This window comes from Centroberyx gerrardi, chromosome 14 (genome assembly GCF_048128805.1).
Source record: "Centroberyx gerrardi isolate f3 chromosome 14, fCenGer3.hap1.cur.20231027, whole genome shotgun sequence".
NCBI classification, from domain to species: Eukaryota; Metazoa; Chordata; class Actinopteri; order Beryciformes; family Berycidae; genus Centroberyx; species Centroberyx gerrardi.
This window is the reverse complement of record NC_136010.1, coordinates 23,267,180-23,287,835: the sequence shown is the minus strand read 5'-3', so window position 1 is coordinate 23,287,835 and position 20,656 is coordinate 23,267,180. Positions and strand designations below refer to the sequence as shown.

At 45.1% G+C, this 20,656-nt stretch overlaps 1 protein-coding gene across 1 annotated transcript; it reads right to left on the bottom strand.

Moving 5' to 3' along the window:
* Window positions 1-3,579: 3,579 nt before the first annotated feature.
* Window positions 3,580-14,717, bottom strand: snphb (syntaphilin b). Its single transcript, XM_071927567.2, has 9 exons — window positions 14,668-14,717; window positions 11,422-11,505; window positions 7,790-7,893; window positions 7,327-7,339; window positions 6,895-7,002; window positions 6,560-6,709; window positions 4,975-5,617; window positions 4,455-4,887; window positions 3,580-4,304 (listed from the first exon to the last, which is right to left on the bottom strand). Exons 1-9 carry the CDS (start codon window positions 14,715-14,717, stop codon window positions 3,580-3,582), a joined length of 2,310 nt encoding a protein of 769 aa, XP_071783668.2.
* Window positions 14,718-20,656: the final 5,939 nt, after the last annotated feature.

Sequence of the window (20,656 nt, the reverse complement as noted above, 5' to 3'; positions counted from 1 at the left end):
TGGGGGGCAAAATGCTTCCTAAGTTTAACAATGCAGAGGTCCGCCAACACACAAAGTCCCATTAGGACAAGTAGGAATAAAGACATGAAGGTGTAATAAAGGCCTGTCAAAACATCATGTTAGCAACACCAGCACACACTACATCAAAGATATTAAAGCAAAGAGACGAAAAGCGTTTGAGTTATAACAAGCCGTTAGGGTTCAGTAATCAGTACATGACTTTACGATATAAGCCTTATTGTAATTAACATAACAGCAGATACACACACACACATGGCCACAGAATGCAGCTAAAGTGTAGACTGTTGTGCATAGAGGTAAATAAAGGGGGCTGAAATGATTGCTGCTGCCCACAACAAGCCTGAACTGTCTACCTTACAGGAAGGGAAGAGTCTACTGATGAGACAGCATCACATGCAGTTAGGTGCTGCGTAGTAAAGCTGCCTAAGACACTCAGTTTGGATCAGCTTTACACTGAATGGACGTTTCCCTTCCCCTCTCCTCCATCACCCTGTCTTAGTCCCAATGCGAAGAGGCGGAGCAGGTTGTGTTGAACTGACAGCGGGAGAGTTCGACTGCCTCAAATCAAAGCGCACCGCTGACATGACTATCATTCACACGACTTTCATCCTTCTAGATTTCGAGATACATTTGTATTTAGAGGAGGAGGCTGCCTCCCAGACCTGTTCCCTCACAGGAATATATGGCTTTTTGTAGAACTGTTTGCTGCCTCCTGAATCACTTTCGCCACACTGTCCACACAATCAGCAGAGGGGTTATTCACCGCTGGAGAGAATAAGTCGAGAACAACACGACTACTACTACTGCAGCTCATCATGGCACAGAAACACACTGGGTGATGTTGAGTAAAGGATGAGCGAATGTGGTCAAGTGTTAAGTAAAGCAGATGACAACGGCGACAGTCGTGTGTGTGTGTGTCAGTCCCTTAAGCATTCATTCAATCTTTTTATGGATCTTTATGCATTTTTAACGAATGCTGCTTGCGCGGCTCCCTCGGATTGGCTGTTAGTGTCAGGATGAGGTGAGACGTCAACAAAGTGAAAACCAAGCATAAGAGAGGGATTGTCATGATTGTCGTTGACTTCTGGGCAATGACAATTACATAATGCAACCAAAAAAAAAGCACAACCACTGCTCGTTCCATACTAGAGTATTTTAAAAATTGTTGGCTAAAACACATCGTTTAGACTTAAGTAAAGCCTAGTCCTTGTTTCTAGTGTTTTTAAAGAATAGATACCATAGGAATCCATTATTTTGTATAGTTTGTATAGCCTGTAGGTAAGCATTGTGGTAGAATGGTAAAAGCTGCTGATTAGCTTTTAGCATGGACGAAAGGCAACTGTTTTACAGTGTTCAAAGAGAAATAATGGCATGTACTTTAGTTGTATTTTTTAGGATTTACCTGAAATGTCTACACATTTTATCTGAATTGTGAGTCCAGTACAGTTAGTTACAGCTTAACTTAAGTATCCCCTAGGAACTACAATTTCACCTGTGTCATTTTTGCTTTAAAACATCATCTGTAATACAGTAATATATCAAATTTAAATGGCATTGCAGACAAACGGAACCATTAGAACTCGGTGGACGTACAACACTTTGGGATACACGTACAATCTCGACTTCAAGTAATTGCTTAAAATTCATAAAGTGAACAATAGTGCAAAATATGTCAACGAAATAGTCAAAAAATTAGATTCTTTCTGCTTATTTCTTCTCTGAAGAACTAAACATTTCAATTGGTGTCAGACTGTTCTTGCTGGTTGCGTCAGGGTGTTTCTCAGTCCATGTTTGGCTCATGAATCTCTGACAGTAAGATGAATTTTATCTTTACATTTGCAGGCTGCTTAATTGCCCTTATTACACATATCAGTAGTTAAGCATCTGTGCGAGATCAACAAACAGAAGAAACTGCGATCAGATGCCAATTCCATCAGACTCCTTTCATAATACACACACTCACACAAGAAAAACACCCTGATCATAATTGCAATTGCCCCATACCACAAATCCCGTACACAGTCTGTCAAAGATCCCTTATTGATTTACATTGAGTGTGAAATAAACAGTAATCCATGTCTTGAAATGCTTTGCAGAATGTTTTGTCATTTGCAGTGACTTACTCTGACTAACTCTTGTACAGTGGACTTAATATACACGCTACCAGAGTGACAGTTAAACTACACTAGGACAGCAGTAAAGTTAGCAGAAATATACAGCACAGACAGAGGTGGGGTTCAATATCACATCTCAATTCATTCAACATCTACATCAAAATGTCAAACTGAGCCAGTGAATAACTGCGAACAAGCGCCTGCTCATAAAATGACTTTCCCGCTACATTCGATGAACTGTCATTCAATGAGTTTAATTTCACACTCTGTGTTATGTGAATTGAAACTAAACTTGACCCCAATCCAGTTCAGTCAGCGTCAGTAAAAGAGAGCAGCTTGCCTGACCTGCTAGCTTCAGGGTACAAGGAACAACCATATGGCCGAGTTCAGGCAAAATTCCACCCTAAAACACAATTTCCATGTTGTTCTTATAAGATTAGACAGCTGAATAGATATTTGCGAACATAAATAACTCTCTCTCAAAGCCTGAAGCCAGAGAACAAAGGCTGTGATGTAATCAAAATGAAAAAAATCTGCAGCTATGCTATTGATAATGAATTGGAGACCGACGTTGTGGATTCATAGAATGTGTGTTTGAACTTTTACACCCAAATGAGCTTTGTTTCATTGCTGTGCTGACAGGAATGAACCAACAAAATGTGAACATATCCACTTAGTCACCCTGAGTTCCACATTGTCGGTCTCCTGTTAAATGCCAGTGGATAATCTCCATGACTTATGTCTTGATGACATCAAAGATCGGAGTCTTGGCGCTCCTGACCGCATGCTCAAGACTGAACTGTCCAACAATCATAGGAAACATGTGTGTGAATTCTGGTTTAGGGTGGATTTTCCCTCACAGCCAATCACTGGTGAATGAGCGTATCGTAGCTTCTCTACTGCACAAATATAGACACACCTGCCTCCAGACATCCAGGCCCTTTGGCTATACGTGTACACTCTCTGCACTCTTGTACATACACGCATTTCATGTACACACTCACGCAAACATATCAACACATCAAAATTGACCAGACTGGTTGGTAGACCAACATAGATGAGTAAACCTTCCAATCTCCCTGCATTCGAAGCCAAAACAATCAGTGTCAAACACACAAGCATCGATCATTCAGTTCTCTCAGCTCATTCAGTTTACTCTCTTAACTTTGCACAACCAGTTAAGTCAGTTTTCTTGGCAGACATCTTGGTAGCATAGTCATAGAAGCACATTTCCTGTCCCTGATGCTGCCCTCAGCTATTAAGCGGCATAATCTTAATGAGCAGGTGAGGAAATTCTCTCTCTTCCTCCCCTTGCATCCCCGTCACCCTATTTTCCAACAATCCTAGGACTCAGGACCACACAGGAGAGGCCAAAGGTCGTATCGAAGGGCCACAGAGCTCCACGTGCTCTAGCCGAACGGCGGTGAACAGACAGGAGCTCCCCTCATATCTGCGATCCCCCCAGGTCTCCCCCGCCTGCGGGGTAGTGCCTCAGCCCGCCTCCCCTGCGCAGCGAGTGGAGCGCCACAGTGCAGCACCCCCGCAGCAGCGATCCTATATGATACATGGGCTGTCCGACACGCACCGGGCCACGGCAGAGCCACGCCACCGTGGGCACCACGGGGACGGCCACCGCTAGTAGGTCGACCAGGAAGTGGCGACTCCAGTAGCTTTTCTGAATGGTCCCAGAATCGGACGAGTCTCCCTCCATTGCTGCGGCGCCCCCTGCGGCACCCCCTGCGGCGCCCTGTTCTTCGTCTTCGTCTTCATCACCATCCTCATCATGGACTTCCACGACGGTGACCCCAGCTATCTCCTCGTGGGAGGTAGACCTCCTTGGCTGGGAGGTTTGAGGCCTCTCTACACCTGGCGATAACCCAGGGCTGCTTGGATTTAGCTCTTCTGTCTCTACCTGGGTAGACACTGCTAATAGTTCTACCTCCTGCTGCCTCTCTCCCCCACTGTGCCTCTCTAGCTTAGTCTCTCCCTGCCTGCCTTCTCCACTGCATTCTCGCAACTCTATCTCGCCCTGACTCCCTGCTGTTGTTTCCGCGAAATCCCCCTGTTCCCCTGGTGCTGCTTCCTCCACCACACCCTGATTTTCCACCTCGCTACATTCCGCTGTTCCCACCTGCGCCTGCTGTCCTTCCTCTCCGTCCAACCTCTCCGCTTCCACAACCTCACACCTCTCTGAGATTTCCAACAACCCCTCTCCCCCCGATCCCACCGCTGTTGTTTCTTCTTGGTCCTCCATTACAGCAGCTTCCTTCTCTCTCTCCTCTTTCTCCTGCTTCTCCTGTTCCTCCCCTCCCTCCTTACCCTCACACCGAGGAATCTCCATGGAACATGACATAGTGGCGGAGCGCGGTAAAGGAGGGACCAGCGGCGTTTTGGAGACGGGGATTGGCTCTGTGGCCGTAGTCATGATCGTCGCTGTGGTTACCGAAGTCGTGGTGGTGATGGAGTCCAGCTCCTCCTCCCCCTCGTCGGACATCCAGGTGGAGGTGGGGCTGCAGGCCTGCGAGCGGAAGGTGCGTTGCTCGGCGATGGTATCCAGGTCGGAGGGGTAACCCGTTGTCGCGGGGACGGGGCAGCTCTCGGTCTGGATGCCCATCTCCCGCAGGTGGTGCAGGTAGAGGTGGTGGTGGGACAGGCAGGGGTGGCTCGCACTGCCCACTCCGCCCATGGCACAACGAAAGGGTGCCAGCCGGTCGCCCGTGCACAGCTTCTCATAGGTGGAGGAGTGGGGCAGAGTGTGGGGCAGAGTGTGGGACAGATTGTGAGGCAAGGTGTGGGACAAGGCATGGGACAGAGAGTTGGGTAGGGAGTGGGGCAGGGTCTGCGCATAGGAGTTGAGTAAAGATGCCGTTTCCTCGGACAGGAAGGCGGCCTCCAGCAGCAGGTCGGCCCGGCTGGGGATGCTGTTCTCGCAGCACACAAAGCCGCTGTCCTGGGTGCCCTCACCCGACAGACAAGGGAAGTCCGGCCCGTTCCCGTTCCGGTCCGCCAGCGCCTGATCGCTCAGCTTGGTGTAGGTGGAGCTCCGGGTCAGGGAGCGGGCCGGGGAGCCGTCGCAGGAGCACGATCCCCTCCCCCCTACTGCCGGTTTGGGTATTCCCCCAGGACTTTCCCCGGATACTGACGCCGGCGCCGACCCCCCGACTCGGATCCGGCAGCCCGGTATGGCTTCCCCCTCCTTGACTACCCCAGTCTGGGCCAGCTCCATGCAGAGAAGCAGGTTCTCCAGCTTGTGGTTCTGGGTGTTGATGTCCTGAAAGTACTTCTGGACCCCTCCGTCTCCGCTGAGTCCCCCCGCCTCGCTGAGGCTGGTACGAACGGTCTCCACGGCGTTTTTGAGCTGCTGGATCTCCCGTCGCGCCTCCTTCAGGGCCAGCTGGGCCTCCACGCGGTGACACTCCTCCTCGATCCAGTCCTCCTGCATCCTGGACAGCTGGCCTCTCAGCTCATCGATCTCTGTGTCCCTAGGAGGGAGGAAAGAGAAAGAGAAAAGAGAAGGGAGAGAGAGAGGATAGAAGACAGGGGGAGAGAGGTCAGGCAGGATGAGGATAATAAGAAAGAAGACCGGAAGGGAAGGAAGAGCAGTTAAACGAATACTCTGATGAATAATCTCTTTGATTGTTGTAAGACGATTGGTAATAGTTTCACCTGTGTGTGTCCAGTATTTATTTGCTAAAAAAACAGTGTATTCTTTAAAGAACAAGGCTAATTGTAGAGAATAATGATGTGGCAGAGGGGTTAACATCATTTTAACAGAACCATGCTTGATCTAGGAAACAGACCAAGATGATTCAACTTAAGATTTGAGTTTGTACAATTTAGTCTCACCCTTAGGCTCTGGATCATTATAGGGGCCCTACTATAGGAATCCAAAGTTCTACTACATGCATGATTAAAGATGTTTAATAAAAACATTGCTAAAGTTAGATTTTGTTTGAGTGACTACATTTCAAGTTATTGCGTTTTCAGAAATCGATCCTTTTACATAGACTGTCTCAGACTAACGCCAGCAAACACATCACATCTGGACTTGGTCCTGATTGGCTCCCCTCACTAACCAATTGTTAAAATCTTTCCAATCAGGCCAGTTTGCAGCATTTGAACGTTGTGCATTGGAAAGCCTCCAGGCAGCAGGTTTACCTCATTTTAATTAATTAGAGGAGCTGCTGTTGCAGCTATACGGTTCCAGTATTGTGCCTGTGCAGCCTGTGAGGTCTTCATTTATTATTTATTCAATAAATACCCTCTTAACATTATTCTTATCCTGATCCATAGTATATGTCAAAAACAAAATCATGAAAAGTGAATAACATGGGACTTTTATTGTGGAATGGAAAAAGAAAGAGGCCTGCACCCCAAAATCTAAGAAACTCTGTAGGCTACTAGAGAGAATATCTGTATGTCACCTGTCTTGCAGTCTGTCGACGGTTTCCTTTAGCCTGGCCCGCAGGTGTCGGATACACACCTCCTTCTGCTGCAGGGGTGTGAGGTACTGCTCTGGCGGAGGGGGCCGGATACCATGGTTGTCTGTACATGATGTGTACTTCTGGTGACGTCTGGGAAACACACGAGACATGAGACATTTGTTTGGCTTTCAACAGCCTGAAGAGAATGTATTTTAGACATTGACAATAGGGAAAAGGTGATAAAGGAAATGTACCATCATCTCACAAAAGTGTAAATTAGAGAAGCTTTTTATGTCTGCATTACTGAATAAGTCATGTGGTGTCTAACGTCTCACCCTTTGGTGGGGCTGCAGTCGCTGCCCTTACAGGAGCCGGAGTTGCTGCTGCTGCTGAGGGAGGTGTTGCCATAGGGATCTCTGTTACTGGGCGGGGCCGGCGTCCGCCTGGTCCAAAGCAGGAGGAGAGCAGTTAATGTGTCGCTCATGACAACCACAGCACAGTAAAACCATGAAACCACAATCCAGACAACGGGATGACAGTGAATTCTGTGAGCTGCAGATCAAAACCATCATGACTTTGTTCGAACTACACATGAACACAACATACTTCAGTCCGGGTCCACCAACATGCCAATAAAACACAGCAATGCACAAGTACAGACACATCACAAACACATCAGAGGCCACAGTCATCACTAATAGACGACTAATTCAACTCATTGGATAGTTCTGCCTCGGAAACAAGGGGATACACACTCCATTAGGCACTGGCAGTGATATTAAAGATGGGATTTCTAAAAAGTGCCATGCATTCTGCAAAGATGAAAACAGCTCAGACCAAACCAAACATCAAAACGGATGAGACACTCAAAGGCATGAATGCAGCAAAGAAGTTCCTCAAAGGAAATAAACTGAGGATAGCTTGCATTGGTGAATCACAAAAGAAAAGACAAAAAATGAAATGTTAATTGCAACCAAAGAGTGACAGGTCAGACTGCACGCGATGTTGCGGAAACATTTTCCACGATAAAACGAACTAATCATGAAACATTCCACTGAGTGCACAAGGGATTATCCTAAGTGTCTGAACATTCCCATGCTTTAGAGAGTCAACATCGAAGGGGAGAAAACAGTAGAGGAACTCTGACAACAGACCGAGAACGAGGGGTGGAGGGCGAGTTTGCTGAACGACTGTGGCGCTCCGGAGACTTGGTGGAAGCGTATCCTTTAGTCGGTGACTTGGTCGGTGCATAGCCTTTAGTCGGACGCATTGAGACCATATAGCCTGTCTCCATGGGAACGTAGTCTAGCTCTATGAACCTGCAGTAGTCAAACCTGACCAGGCAGAGACAACAGGGTGTTAAATCACAGAGGACAGCAAGTGAGCACACCTGAACGATACAACGTGCATGCTAAAAATGTATGCACACTGTACTATTGAGGTGAGACAATACAGTCTATCATATAGCATGTTGTACTGTATTAACATTCAGTGGTGCAGTGGTGTCTCTGTGCCTGGGCTGCAGGCAGGCAGATGCCAAATATCAACAAGCACTCAAACACTGAAGGGGCCCAAGAGAGGCGTCTCTCTAAAAGGTTTTCAAGCTCCAGCTCAATACTTTTGGCTCCTCTCTTTTATAATAGATTATATGTTTGAGCCAACAAATACGTGGTAATAGCCCAACTGCCTAATAGTTTTCTCATATGAAACATCTACATAAATTCATTTGAAGGTGTGGGGCCTCTATAGCAATTTACTGGTACATAACCTAACAGTCCACATCCTAAAACACAACTCTAATGAGATAAAATGCCCTGAGATGCTAATGATGACAGAAGCAGGGCTAAACATTTTAGCATTTGTTCCTAACAGCCTAATTATACAGAGTATTTACCTCCTACTGCACTCTCACACAGATGTCTGTACACATAGCGAATTAGCTTTTTTAATTAGGCAGATCAAAGGAATAATCAAACATGACTTCGACCTGTGACACGTCTGCTTCAGCCCAAGAGATCATCTAAACACAACTTCATCTGCATGATACATCATTCACACTAAGTGCAACTAAGTACAACATCTCTCTAATAAGGCCAGAGGTCTCTTTTCTCAAGTGATTTTTGCTTGCTAAGATCTGCATGGATGAACTAATAAGGACAGACAGATGAAATAAAACCTAAAAATAATCCAGGGTTTATCCAGCTATGAAGCCATATAGACCAAATGCAATTTAAGCCCCATCCCCCAACTCTTTCTCTACACATGCCATCAGAAATTAAGGTATTTCTTTTTCCGCAAAAGCACCAGAGCTGAAAATAACCATGAAGTTGTTCTCTGCTCCCTCCTGAACCCAGAATCTGCACAGCTTCAACCTGCACTATCCTAATGTCAGACAGTGGGAACAATCTCCTCCGCCATGAAATAATATAAAAACATCATTAGAGACAACATAACGGCACATATAACATAAATAATAACACTAGAAAGTAAATTTAAAATAATAATACATATACATTTTCACCTTTAACCACTGCCACTATTCTGTTAGAGAAAATAACACACAATTACGTCAGTAGTAGCAAGGAAGAGGGAGGGGACTGCAGGAACTGTGATGGGCAACTTCTGTCAAAACCTTCCCTGCAGACTAATAATCAATAATGTCCAAACATATCAGATGTTTAAATGACCTGTTATTATAAAAGGACATGAGTGTTGCCCAGTCACTGGCCTCCATGGAGGGAGGCGGGGACAAGCAGGGCCAGTCAGAACAGCCATAAGGGACTTTCACATAGGACGCGATAACTTCACTCCTGCACTCTAAAACCCATTATTTCCAATGGGTTGCGCCGCGCATTAATGAATTTTCACTTCAATTTCAAGCTTTCAATTTCACGATAGAAACAAGGGAAGTAGCCAATCGGGAAGGGAAAGAAAATGGAGGAAAAACTGATAGTGGCGGTAACAGAATTTCCCAAATTATATGATGTAAGTGTTTAGTGTGGCAGAAAAGCTCTCTCCTGGAAGCATGTTTCTGATCAAGCGGGCATAACAGGTGTGTTTAAAAATGCAGTGGTGATTAGCGATATTTTAGATTTTATACTATATGTATACAGTTCTAACAAGATAACAAATTGCGAGTGGCTCTTCTCCCTGCTTCTCGAAAGCCTATACGCCTATTTTTTCACACGACCCCAACTTTCCCAAGCATCCAGTCAAGAGCATCTAGCCGAGAAAACCGCGTCCTATGTGAAAGACCCAACAAGGGAGGAGGACAGATACTGACTCCACGGTAGGTTTTAGAAGATCAATTATGACAAAAAGCCAAGACATGAACAGAAAAACAACACAAGCAGGGGAAAGCAGCTGAAGCGGAAAGCCTAGAGAGACAGGTAGACAGAATAAAGAATACAACACTTTGAGTATAGGTTCGTTTGGTGCAATCTGAGAGTGTATCCCATCCATCTGCTGGGATGGATCTAGTGTCTGGACTGTGGGTGGTGGGTGACAGTCTGGTGGAGGTATGGTAGGTAGGGTGTTTCACAGGGGTCAGGCAGTGTTGGGTGAGTGTGAGTGGGTGGAGTGCAGAAATTCTCCTTCACACAGTGGATTGGTTTTCACAGATATGTGGTAGATTCCGGTAGAGACAGAGACGTTGCTCATATGACTGAAATAGTTTTAGATGGAGGAACTGAACTTTCCAGTATAAACCAAATAAATAAACCAAAAGCTCAGTCTTGGCTGTGTGTTATGGCAATGTCAGTGTCTCACCAACTCTCTGCTGTGGAACTGGTCAGTGTCTACAACCAACATAGTTGGTCGATTGAGCGGCAGTGGTTATAAACCAGTGATTACCAGGGATCACTGTCTGCCAAGCCAGACTTCCACAGCACAACTCTAGCGCTACATCTACAGTGCATGTAGCCGCTAAACACAACTTCATGCTAAGTGTAAGTGAGAGAATAAGTGTAACCAGGGCCAAATGGTGTTTACAAATGCTCCAATCCTTATGCAGCCACAAATTCTTTGCATGTCGAGCCTAGATAGCTAGAGTACACACCTACTGTTTTAGTCTACTGTATATCAGGGTTTCCCCTAGTTTTGTTTCTGCCAGGACATCAGGAGCCTCTGAGATGATGTGACACAACAACATATTCCCCAGCCTCAGTGCTGCAAAGCCCTATCTGCAGATGTTGAATGTACAGCAAAGAAGCCCCCACCACACACACACACACACACACACACACACACACCTACACACACACACACACACACACACACACGCACACACATACTTGTATTCCATCCAGAGTGAGGATCATCCATTGACACATTCATTCCCTATCCCCTTACTCTAACCTTAACCCTCACCACTACATGCCTAACCTTAAGCCTTACCCTAACCATAACCTAATCCTGATTCTATACTTAATCCTAAAACCAAGTCCTAACCCTGAAATAATGCCTTGAAGAAGTGAAGACTGGCCAAAATGGCCTCACTTCGCAAAAATGTCCCCACTCTGATAGTTTCAAACTCAATAGATCACAGGAGAAGTTAGCCAGGTAAGCACTGCTGCGGCTGCAGAATGGTAGGGGAAACCCTGGTCTAGTTAAAGTTTATTGGGTGTGTCTCAGTTTTGGATTAGAGCAAACAAGATAAGAGAAGCAACAGTTTGAGTGAGTAAGCATGTGCTGTTGCCGGTCAAGTTACTGGTCTTGTTTTAGTGGCTACAGTGCATGCCAGAGCTACAGCTACAGCTGCGGAGCATGCTCTCTGAGACTGTAACTGAAGTGTGTCTCACGCGGGGGGCGCGGGCACAGGAATGGCCACTGGCGCCGTGGCCGCCGGCGCAGCCGTCCCCGACGCCGGCTTGGGCACCGGGACGGGCGAGGACGCCAGCATTTGCTGCAAGCGGCGTCTGGGCTGCAGCGCCTTCAGAGGGTTGAATCTGAGGAGGAGAGACGAGAGAGAGGAGGACCACAGCTACAGACTGAACTGTCTGCAGCTACATGTTACCACACCACTATACCCACTATGGCCAGACGGCTTGGCTCCTGTTCATGAGGTGGTGGTGGAGGAAGGTTTTTCATTTGATTTGCATGCATGCTTCTTTGCCTTAAACTATGGCTTTAACATATGGATGAGAATACTGATTAAAACACTTTCAAATACTTGAGGCACAGTTGATTTAAGATTGTTTGGCAAGATGCAGGATAGGTACTTATGTGATTCCATTGCATTTGGCAAGCCAACCAGTACCAATATCAATGCCAAATTGGCTCTGCATAGTATTAATGTGGCAATGGAGGAAAACTGGACCAGAGATGTAAATCTATGCTTGAAAACCACTCCAACAGTCATATTATACTGTATATGGATGTATAAAACATACAGGCTTTATCAGCATATTGTGAAGCACAAATGTCTAAGCTTAAAGGGCTTAATGGATGGAAAAGGGTTAAGGTAGACGGTGTTATCACTGGTGTCTGAAGAGGGGCAACAAAAACTCAATAACATGGTATTATCCTTTAACCTTTGTCCAGTGAACAGGCCAAGGAAGTGCATCCATGTAGCTGTAGCAGGAGAGAACACATCAGTACACGTCAATATACTCAATAAACTGTGTTCAGGTTACAGTAAACTGGTACTTTACTGGTCAGTGGTCAGTATATAGGAGCGGGCCGACTGTGTCTAGTCTGTTTTAAGCACCTCTTCTGCTCAATAATACCCCTGCTCCTCCATCAGGATCATTAGAGCTAATCAAACAGTTGCATGGCCCAGCTAGAAAAGAAAAGGACAGCAACCGACTGGTGTAAAACGCTGACACAACCATGACTGCAGAGGAAAGAAAAAAGAGATAGATAGATAAAGAGAGAGAGAGAGAGGGAGAGAGAGTGTTGGCTTATGAACTGCTTATGGTGCTCTTACAGCAGCTAGTGCAGAAGCAAAGCTCAGCTCCCCTAGGTGAAAAGGAACCCTAGTGGCATTCATATAGACAATGAAAAAGTTAAAGGTTTTGAACAATTGTGTGCATGCACGCACGCACGCACACACACACACACACACACACACACACACACACACACACACACGCTCTCACACACATACAATTATAGCAGTACTAAAAAGGTCACATCACAGATTGCATACATTCATTTGTTGATCTGACAAGAAACAACATAACTGAGCTGGAGAAAAATGAAAGACAAATAGAAAAAAAAAAAAATAGATTTCATCAAAGGCTGACTAAAGGAGGTTATGAGGTGATAGAGTAAATGTAGAAAGTGGGTCAGCAGAAACACAGTGGGGGGCGGCAGCACCACTGCACCTGGGTCCATGGTGCTGGGGGCCTGCATCTGGTCTCCTCAAAGAGTACATAATGGCTCCTCCTTTTGTGATCAGTGATGGTGAAGAAGTTAAACCTGTCATCTCTGGAGCCACATGTACCGCTGCTGGCTGAGGACTGAATCCCACTAGATTCTTTTCCTCTGTGGCTATGTTTTTGCACAGAGTACCCCGGCTACTGGCGATAAGGTTATGGTCTTAATCGGGTTAATCTGTTAACATGAAACCTTTGATATGTTGCGATTGAGTCTCCCTGTTGCCATCATTGGAGGTGTTGCAGAAGCATTCTGGACTCCCCTAGCAGCCATGTTCGGAGACCACCACATAATCCTAGTGCAACTGCCTAGTCCAGTGGTGTCAAACCATGTGCCATGTGTAGAGTATGCAGGCTTTCGTTCACTGTGAAATCACCTGGATACCTGCATAACCTCCATGGTACATGATTGGAGAGCCCTGGCCTAGTCCAACTTGCTGCTGTCAATTATATAAGGGCTGTTGTGACAAGTGGTAGCCTAAAGTAGGCCTAGACTTGTTTAGATTGTGCAGTCACTAATAAGATTGTTCATGAATAGGCCTAATCAATGATCTGTTATTCAGGCAACATCAATCAATGTTATCAAACTAAAAGATTAAAGCTGCTGTAAGCGAAATTTTCTGAGTGGGTGTCTGGGTGTCAGAAACTGCAACAAATTTGTAAAAAAGCTCACAGCAAAGCCACTCGCCCACTGCACTACGGAGGCTTACCAAGGACAAACATTGCAAAGCACTGTGCATAAATGCTAATAGCTAAAGTAAATGTACCTAGAAGTGTTTTGACAGATCTTTCTCCCACTGAAGGTTATGTGTGCCACAAACAATGTGAAGAGGTAGGTAGCAAGTTTACTAGAAAAGAGGTGAAAACAGCAACACAGCTGGCCCGCGTATGTGGATATTGGTTTATATCATTATGTCTCAATGAAATCTCCACATAGCACATATTAGATTCAGGATTGGTTATACGGTCTGATATCACTTATTGCTGGTTTAATTTTGGTGTGGGGCTAACTGGTATGGCTGTTATAGTATTTAGAACGCTTCTGCAGGGGCCTGCAAGTATTCCTGTCCACCCACAGACAGAACAGTGCACCTGCCAGCTACCACTCCCTCTTTGACTGAACAATTAGTAGGTTACTTCTACTACAGGGGAAAGAAATGATGATGCCAATAGTAATAGTAATACTAATAGTAAGTACTGCTTTTTTGTTAACAAAAGGTAGGCTACCCATAAATCTGAGTTTGCGCAAATGGCGAAAACCAAAAGGAGTAAGACGTTTCCACACCACAGTAATCTGCAAGTCAGGCATTTTAACCAAGTTTCTCTCATTATTATTGGAGTACAAGTTTAAACAGGGTTAAACAGGGTTATTCTAACCCAATTATGCCGTTTACATGCCTCGCCCAAAAAACAGGTTGCTTGAGTAAGCTGGTTAAGAATACAATGAGCATGTGCATGTAAACGTAGTCATTGTGTCTCTACTGTATGTCCCTGTCGGCTTTCCTGTCTGTCTCAATAAAGAAAAGAAAAAAACAAATAGACCGCCCACTGTCCTTTTAAAAATAATGGAGTCTTTACTTAAAATGGCAATGTTAATTAACATTATCAACAGTCAATTGTAGGCAGGAAACATAAAAAGACATAAGAAGGGCCTGCCAGCGTGTTTATCTGAAGAGAATGAGAGGATGTGGCTGAAAGAGATAAAACAAGGGCTTCTGATTGGCTGCCCACCTGCGAGAACCCGACGCAGACCTCCGATTGGCTGGAGCAGGGGCAGACATGGGGCCAGGGGCAGCCTCTCTCTTTCTCTACCTTTATTCTCTTCTATCCTCGCTTTCTCTCTCTTCTCTTCAGCTCCACAGTGACTGCCAGCCTGGAAGCAAACAAGAGAATTGACCAGTTAGTAACCGCATCCACTTAGACAGAGACAATGGAGAGAGAGAGAGAGAGAGAGAGAGAGAGAGGGAGAGAGTGAGACAGAGACAGAGAGAGAGAGAGAGAGGGAGAGAGAGAGAGAGAGAGAGAGAGAGAGAGGGTGCAGACAAACATAAAAACTGAGGTTTATGGAGATACCGTAACCCCAGGCATACACTCAGACATACACACACACACACACACACACACACACACGCACACACACACAGTAAGCTGGGGACGAGTTGTGCTGACTGCCTATAGGTGCCGGGCTGTGGATGCCTCAGCATGCAGCATGGTGCTGCTGACTCAAGCTGACACTTTGCTGGCACAGATCTGAAATCAGCCTCTGCAGACAGGACTTCAGGGTTCAGCAGCCAATCACCTCGCAGCCGTCTGGGAAGAGTGACCAATCATCACTCATCTGTCTGGTCCGGGGCCAAAGACTGGAGAGGTGCAGCCGACGTGAGCGAGAGAAGTGACATTTGCATCTGTGTGTGTCTGTCTGTATGTGTGGGCAGATGTGTGTGTGTGCCTCTGTGCTTGTGTTTAATGTGTGTGTACCGCAAGTATGTCTATGCGTCTTTGTGAGTGTGTATGTGTGTGTGCCCATGTGCCTCTTTGTGTATTCAGTGATCTGTGTGCCTGTGTGGATGCAGACAGATGAGGAAGTAGCAGTGTGTGTGTGTGTGTGTGTGTGTGTGTGTGTGTGTGTGTGTGTGTTCCAGCAGCAAACAGTCGACATAACTGATCATAAATCATAACAAAGTCAGCCAAGCCTCCACCAGAAAGGCTGCACTCTCATAGCTTCACACCCTCATAAACATATAATCATTGCCCTTGTCCGTGACCGCTGCTATAGCAAAGCTGACACTGGCATTGTGCTGCTGGGGTAAAGGCCAAATGCAAATATGTAATGGGTTTCTGCCACAGCTGTGGTACTCGTCATGTATCTTATCCAAAATATGGCGGCAGCACCTGTTCAAAAGGGGGGGGATAGGCTGTGATGGATAGTAGAGAGACAGATTGAGAGGAGAGAGAGAGAGAGGAGAGAGAGAGAGAGAGAGTAGAGTGGGAGGAGGAAAGAGCACATGGAGGGGAAAAGAGGGGGATTATTTTCATCAATAATACATCACACGCGACTTAATGGGCTCTCAAGTGCCAAGTTTGTGTATGTGTGTGTATGTGTGTGTATGTGTGTGTGAGTGTGTTTGTATGTTTGTGTGTGTATACACTACAGGCCTGTGATGTAAGTCACCTACCCACTGTAGCACGTCTGAAGGTTGTTTCCCTGCATGCCAAGACCGACTCCTATCTTATGTTTTCAGAGAAACTCCTCCCTGTACACTTGTCTTAGACCAGTTAATGCTAAAAACCGAACCACTCAGTGAATAAGGATATGGCTGAATCAATGAAAAATAAAGTATTATAACAGGTTATCTATCCAAATCCCATTAATACTGTCAAGCTATCTATAACTTTATCCCTCTTGCTTTCAACTCCTCAGTCTTCCTCTGCCCTCTATATCCTCTCCTTTATTTTACAGCATTTCAGCTTTGATTGGATTTTATACATTAGAGAGTGACAGGACAGGTGGGAGGTGTCTATGTGTGTGTGTGTGTGTATGTATGCATGTAAGCTACTGTTCATGTCACTTGCTTTATTCTGCTGAGTTGACAGGACACACTGTACTCCTATCTGTCGCTGTCATGTCTGACAACTGGTGACGCATTACACAGAGGACACACAATATAGCAATGGTGTCCTCTGTTATATAAATACACATACATACACACACACATGCACACAGACACATACATTCACCTACTTGCCAATGCCAACCCACGCAATTTTCCCAGGAGACTCCTGATTTTCCTGATGTTCTCCCATATTTTGATAGAATTTCAAAACCAGTCATCTTCATGCCAAAAAATTCCCAAAAATTCCAATCCCTTATACCCCTTGTTTCCCCCTGAACAACAAGCCGTTACACCACCATGTGACACGAAAACTCTCCACTGAAACCCAGGACAACAAGAATAAATATGCTCATGCATACTTGTGTGCTATCTGATCAAACTGTTGTATTAGAATCAATTCTGGTTAAGGGATTCATAGACAACGAGCGTAATATTGACATATAAATATGTGATCAAACAAACTGCATCACATCCATCACTTTGGAAGTGAGCGGCATTTTTATTAAGAGGCCAATATCAGCAAACCGATATACTGATATATCGGTCTAACCCGTGTAGTGTTGAAGCAAAAGTTGCTGATTCATATTGGTTGTGTCGGTTCAGACTGGGTCCCTGCTTGTTCTGTTACAGCACTTCTGTGACGCTACATCTAAGGAAAGGGATAGAGTCAGGCCCACACATCTATTTATGCAGATGCATATGCACACGCACACACGAACACACATAGCTTTCAGCCAGGTTTGTGCCTCCACTGCACATGCTGTCCAGCTTGCACATTTTCTAGATATTTAAACCCACAAATGTCCGTTGATTACACAATAATCCATAAGCCTAATGCCTCTAAATCCTCTTTAATTTGTGTATTTTAATGTTAAATACAGTTTGTGAGCAAACAGTCAATTATCCATCTGTATAATCAAGCTAGAGAAAGGTGAGGTGACAAGCGGAAACTGCATTGTCACGTTCAAAGACTGAGTGAATCAAAGTGTTGAGGAGGAAACACAGTCAGCGGGGAACTAGAATGGGAACAAACCTGCAGCCATAACTTCTCTTTCATTGGCTGCTGCTACGCAACCCCAAATCCTCTGGGCCACCGGAGCGGTTTAGATCCGGGGTGCAGGGGAATATGACGATTGAATGAAAATTTGAAGGAGAATAAACAAATAAATAAACAAGGACACAAATGAATAAATACCTTTCCACACAGACACACATACGCACACACATACACACAATAATATGGCTAAAAAGACGTGTACTGTCTGAAAAGTTATCTTTGAAGTTTTTATATGTTTAGAATAAAGACTTTATGGGAGTTATCAGCAGGGCTGGAATATGTTTTTGACCAATCAGATTGCTTGGCTGAAGTGGCCCATCGTATACATTCATAAGCCCTATCTGAACTGGATTCGTTTTGCTGGAGGAGGTCCTGTGGTCATTTTTATGTGCTATGTGTGTGATTCCAGAGGATCATTCATACAAGATAAAAGATTCTGATTTCCTTCAAACTGCTGCTTGTAGCCTGGATGTAAAACATCATGATCTATACTTTTGCTTATTTCTGTAAAAAACTGTAACTCATTATTACAAATATACAATATCTGAATTGTGTTTCTGTATGAATGCTCACCTTGGATTATGACACAAAGAATTGCAGCATCAAATCCTGTGTATTGGTTAAAAAAAGATGTGAATTCAAACTGGATTGCTCATATCAAATGACATTAAATTTTGTCAATAAACAGTAGGTATTTGCAGATTCATACTGGGTTAAAAGACCAGATGCCATTGATAATAATTAGAGTAATCCAGTTTGAATGGGGCTAGAGACACTAGTCTCGATTTAGATCAATAGGGATCCTCCAAAGCATATTTCCTGAGACTCTAAGTGGCATCAAAGCTTTTCCACATTGAGCTACGACACCCTATCTCCCTTCACCCCTCCCACCCCCAACCCCCACCCCTCCACACACAAGCACACACACTCCCTGTATCTCCCAGCAGGGCGCCCGGTCGGTGTGACAGGAGCCGGGAAGGCAGCATGTTCTCCGACACCGGCCGGCGTCATGTCGGATGAAACCACCATCACACAGGACACTCATACAGGATTTATTAAGTTAGGCCTGTTACGTAACATCATCCCCAGCCACAGACAGCCTGAGCGCGGTCGACACGCGAGCAGCGGCTATGCTGACAAGACGGAAAGAGAGAGAGCAGGGGGGTAAAAGAAAGAGATAAGGGGGTGAGAGAGAGGGGAGAAAGAGGGTTTGGATAAGAGAAAATGGGGAGAGGGGAGAGAGAGGAGAAGGGGGCAGAGAGGGTGAGAGAGATAGAGAGAGAGAGAGAGAGAGAGAGAGATGTGTGGAGAGAGGATAGGAGGAGGAGAAGGCACATGTAAGGGAGAAAGGGGGAAGGTGAGAGAAAAGAGAGAAAGAGAGAAGTAGAAGAGGAAAGGATGTAAGAGCAAGGATGGGGGGCGGACAGCATCATTCTGTGACGTGTGAGGATTTGCGTGAACGGAGAGCTGTGGAAAGACCTAATCGCCTGCACACACACACACACACACACACACACACGCACACACGCCACCATTGCTCCTCTCCGTGTGTGGCTGCAGCAGAGAAGACACTGCGGTTTCTCTCATGGAAGACAGCATGTCCTTGCTTCCTAGGGAGACGCGACCTTGACTAATCTCACACATATCTAGGAAAATTGCTCTGCAAAACACTGCAGTGTGTGCGTATATGTGTCTATGTGTGTGTTTGTGCATGAACTGTATGCACGCTAATGCCAGAGGAAAACACTGAGAAAGAGTTGAATAAAGAGACATAGAGTTGAATGAATGAATTCTCTCAAACATAATGCAATAAAAGGGTTTACCAGAAGAGGCAGAGAACCCAGTCGAAGCAGACTGCAGTGGCAATGGAACTCACGACTTGCACCCTATAGGTCGGGCAGAGGGGGAAGGGAGGGGTGTGTGTGTGTGTGTGTGTGTGTGTGTGTGTGTGTCAAAGTGTGACTCACACCAGCTATGCTAAACTACAACAGTCTCCTTGAATACCCTGCGCAAACACACCCCACACACACGCAAATGCAGGCCGACACAGAGGGACGGATACACACCCCAGAGGTCCACAACACTGAGTCACTGCTATTAATCCAGGCGGCCGATTCTGCAGTGTGTGTGTGTGTGTGTGTGTGTGTGTGTGTGTGTTATTTAGTGTTACTCAGTCAAAGCCCCTCTGGTCCTGTGCAACACTTTTGCTGTCTGGTGTTTGGACACTGGACACATGAATGAGAGAGAGAGAGAGCCAAGCATTGAATAATGCATAGAAACATGTTATTCCAGTGTTTTTTTGTTGTTTTTGTTAGTTATTATATCCATATGTGTCCATACAGTCACCCGCAGTGTGCGCTATAGGTTATTTCACTGTGTGTATATTTATGTCACGTCATGCAGAGCTTAAGATTCTGCTGAGTCAGGGTGTTGTGGTGAGTTGCATATCAGTTGCAGATGTCATGTGTCGTAACCTCTCCTGACCTTTTAGCTGTCATTATCCACTGTTTACCATCTTATATAGCAGAAATGCCATAAAAATAATCTTTAAAATTCTATTATTCCATTGCAATAAACAATAAAGAGTAACAGTATTAATACTTTTCCCAGTAATGAGTTGTGTAATGAATTACTGTTTCAACTTACGTGATAATATTACAGATTCCAATCAAAAAAGAAGTCTTTACTTTTGTTATCAGATTGAAGTTAATTCATCCAAAAACTAAATCCCACCATCATCCCAGAACTAGTTTTTCTGCATTTATGTAATGCATAAATAGTAATTGTTCTCTCAGTCTAGATGATATACATGGGAGATATATGGGAGAAAAGTTCACCTCCCCCTTTTTATCAAGCAAAAGGATGGCAAAAACATTGGACATCAATGCTGTTTGGTTCCCCTGCCCATTCACCCAGAAGTGCACAGGCGAGGCAGTCCAGTTATCTCAGATGTTAAAAGGATGAAACTGGCAATTTTGGGGGTGTTATGGAAAATTATATAATGAGTAAGGGAGTCATAAATAAATGAATGTTATTACTTTTGGAATGA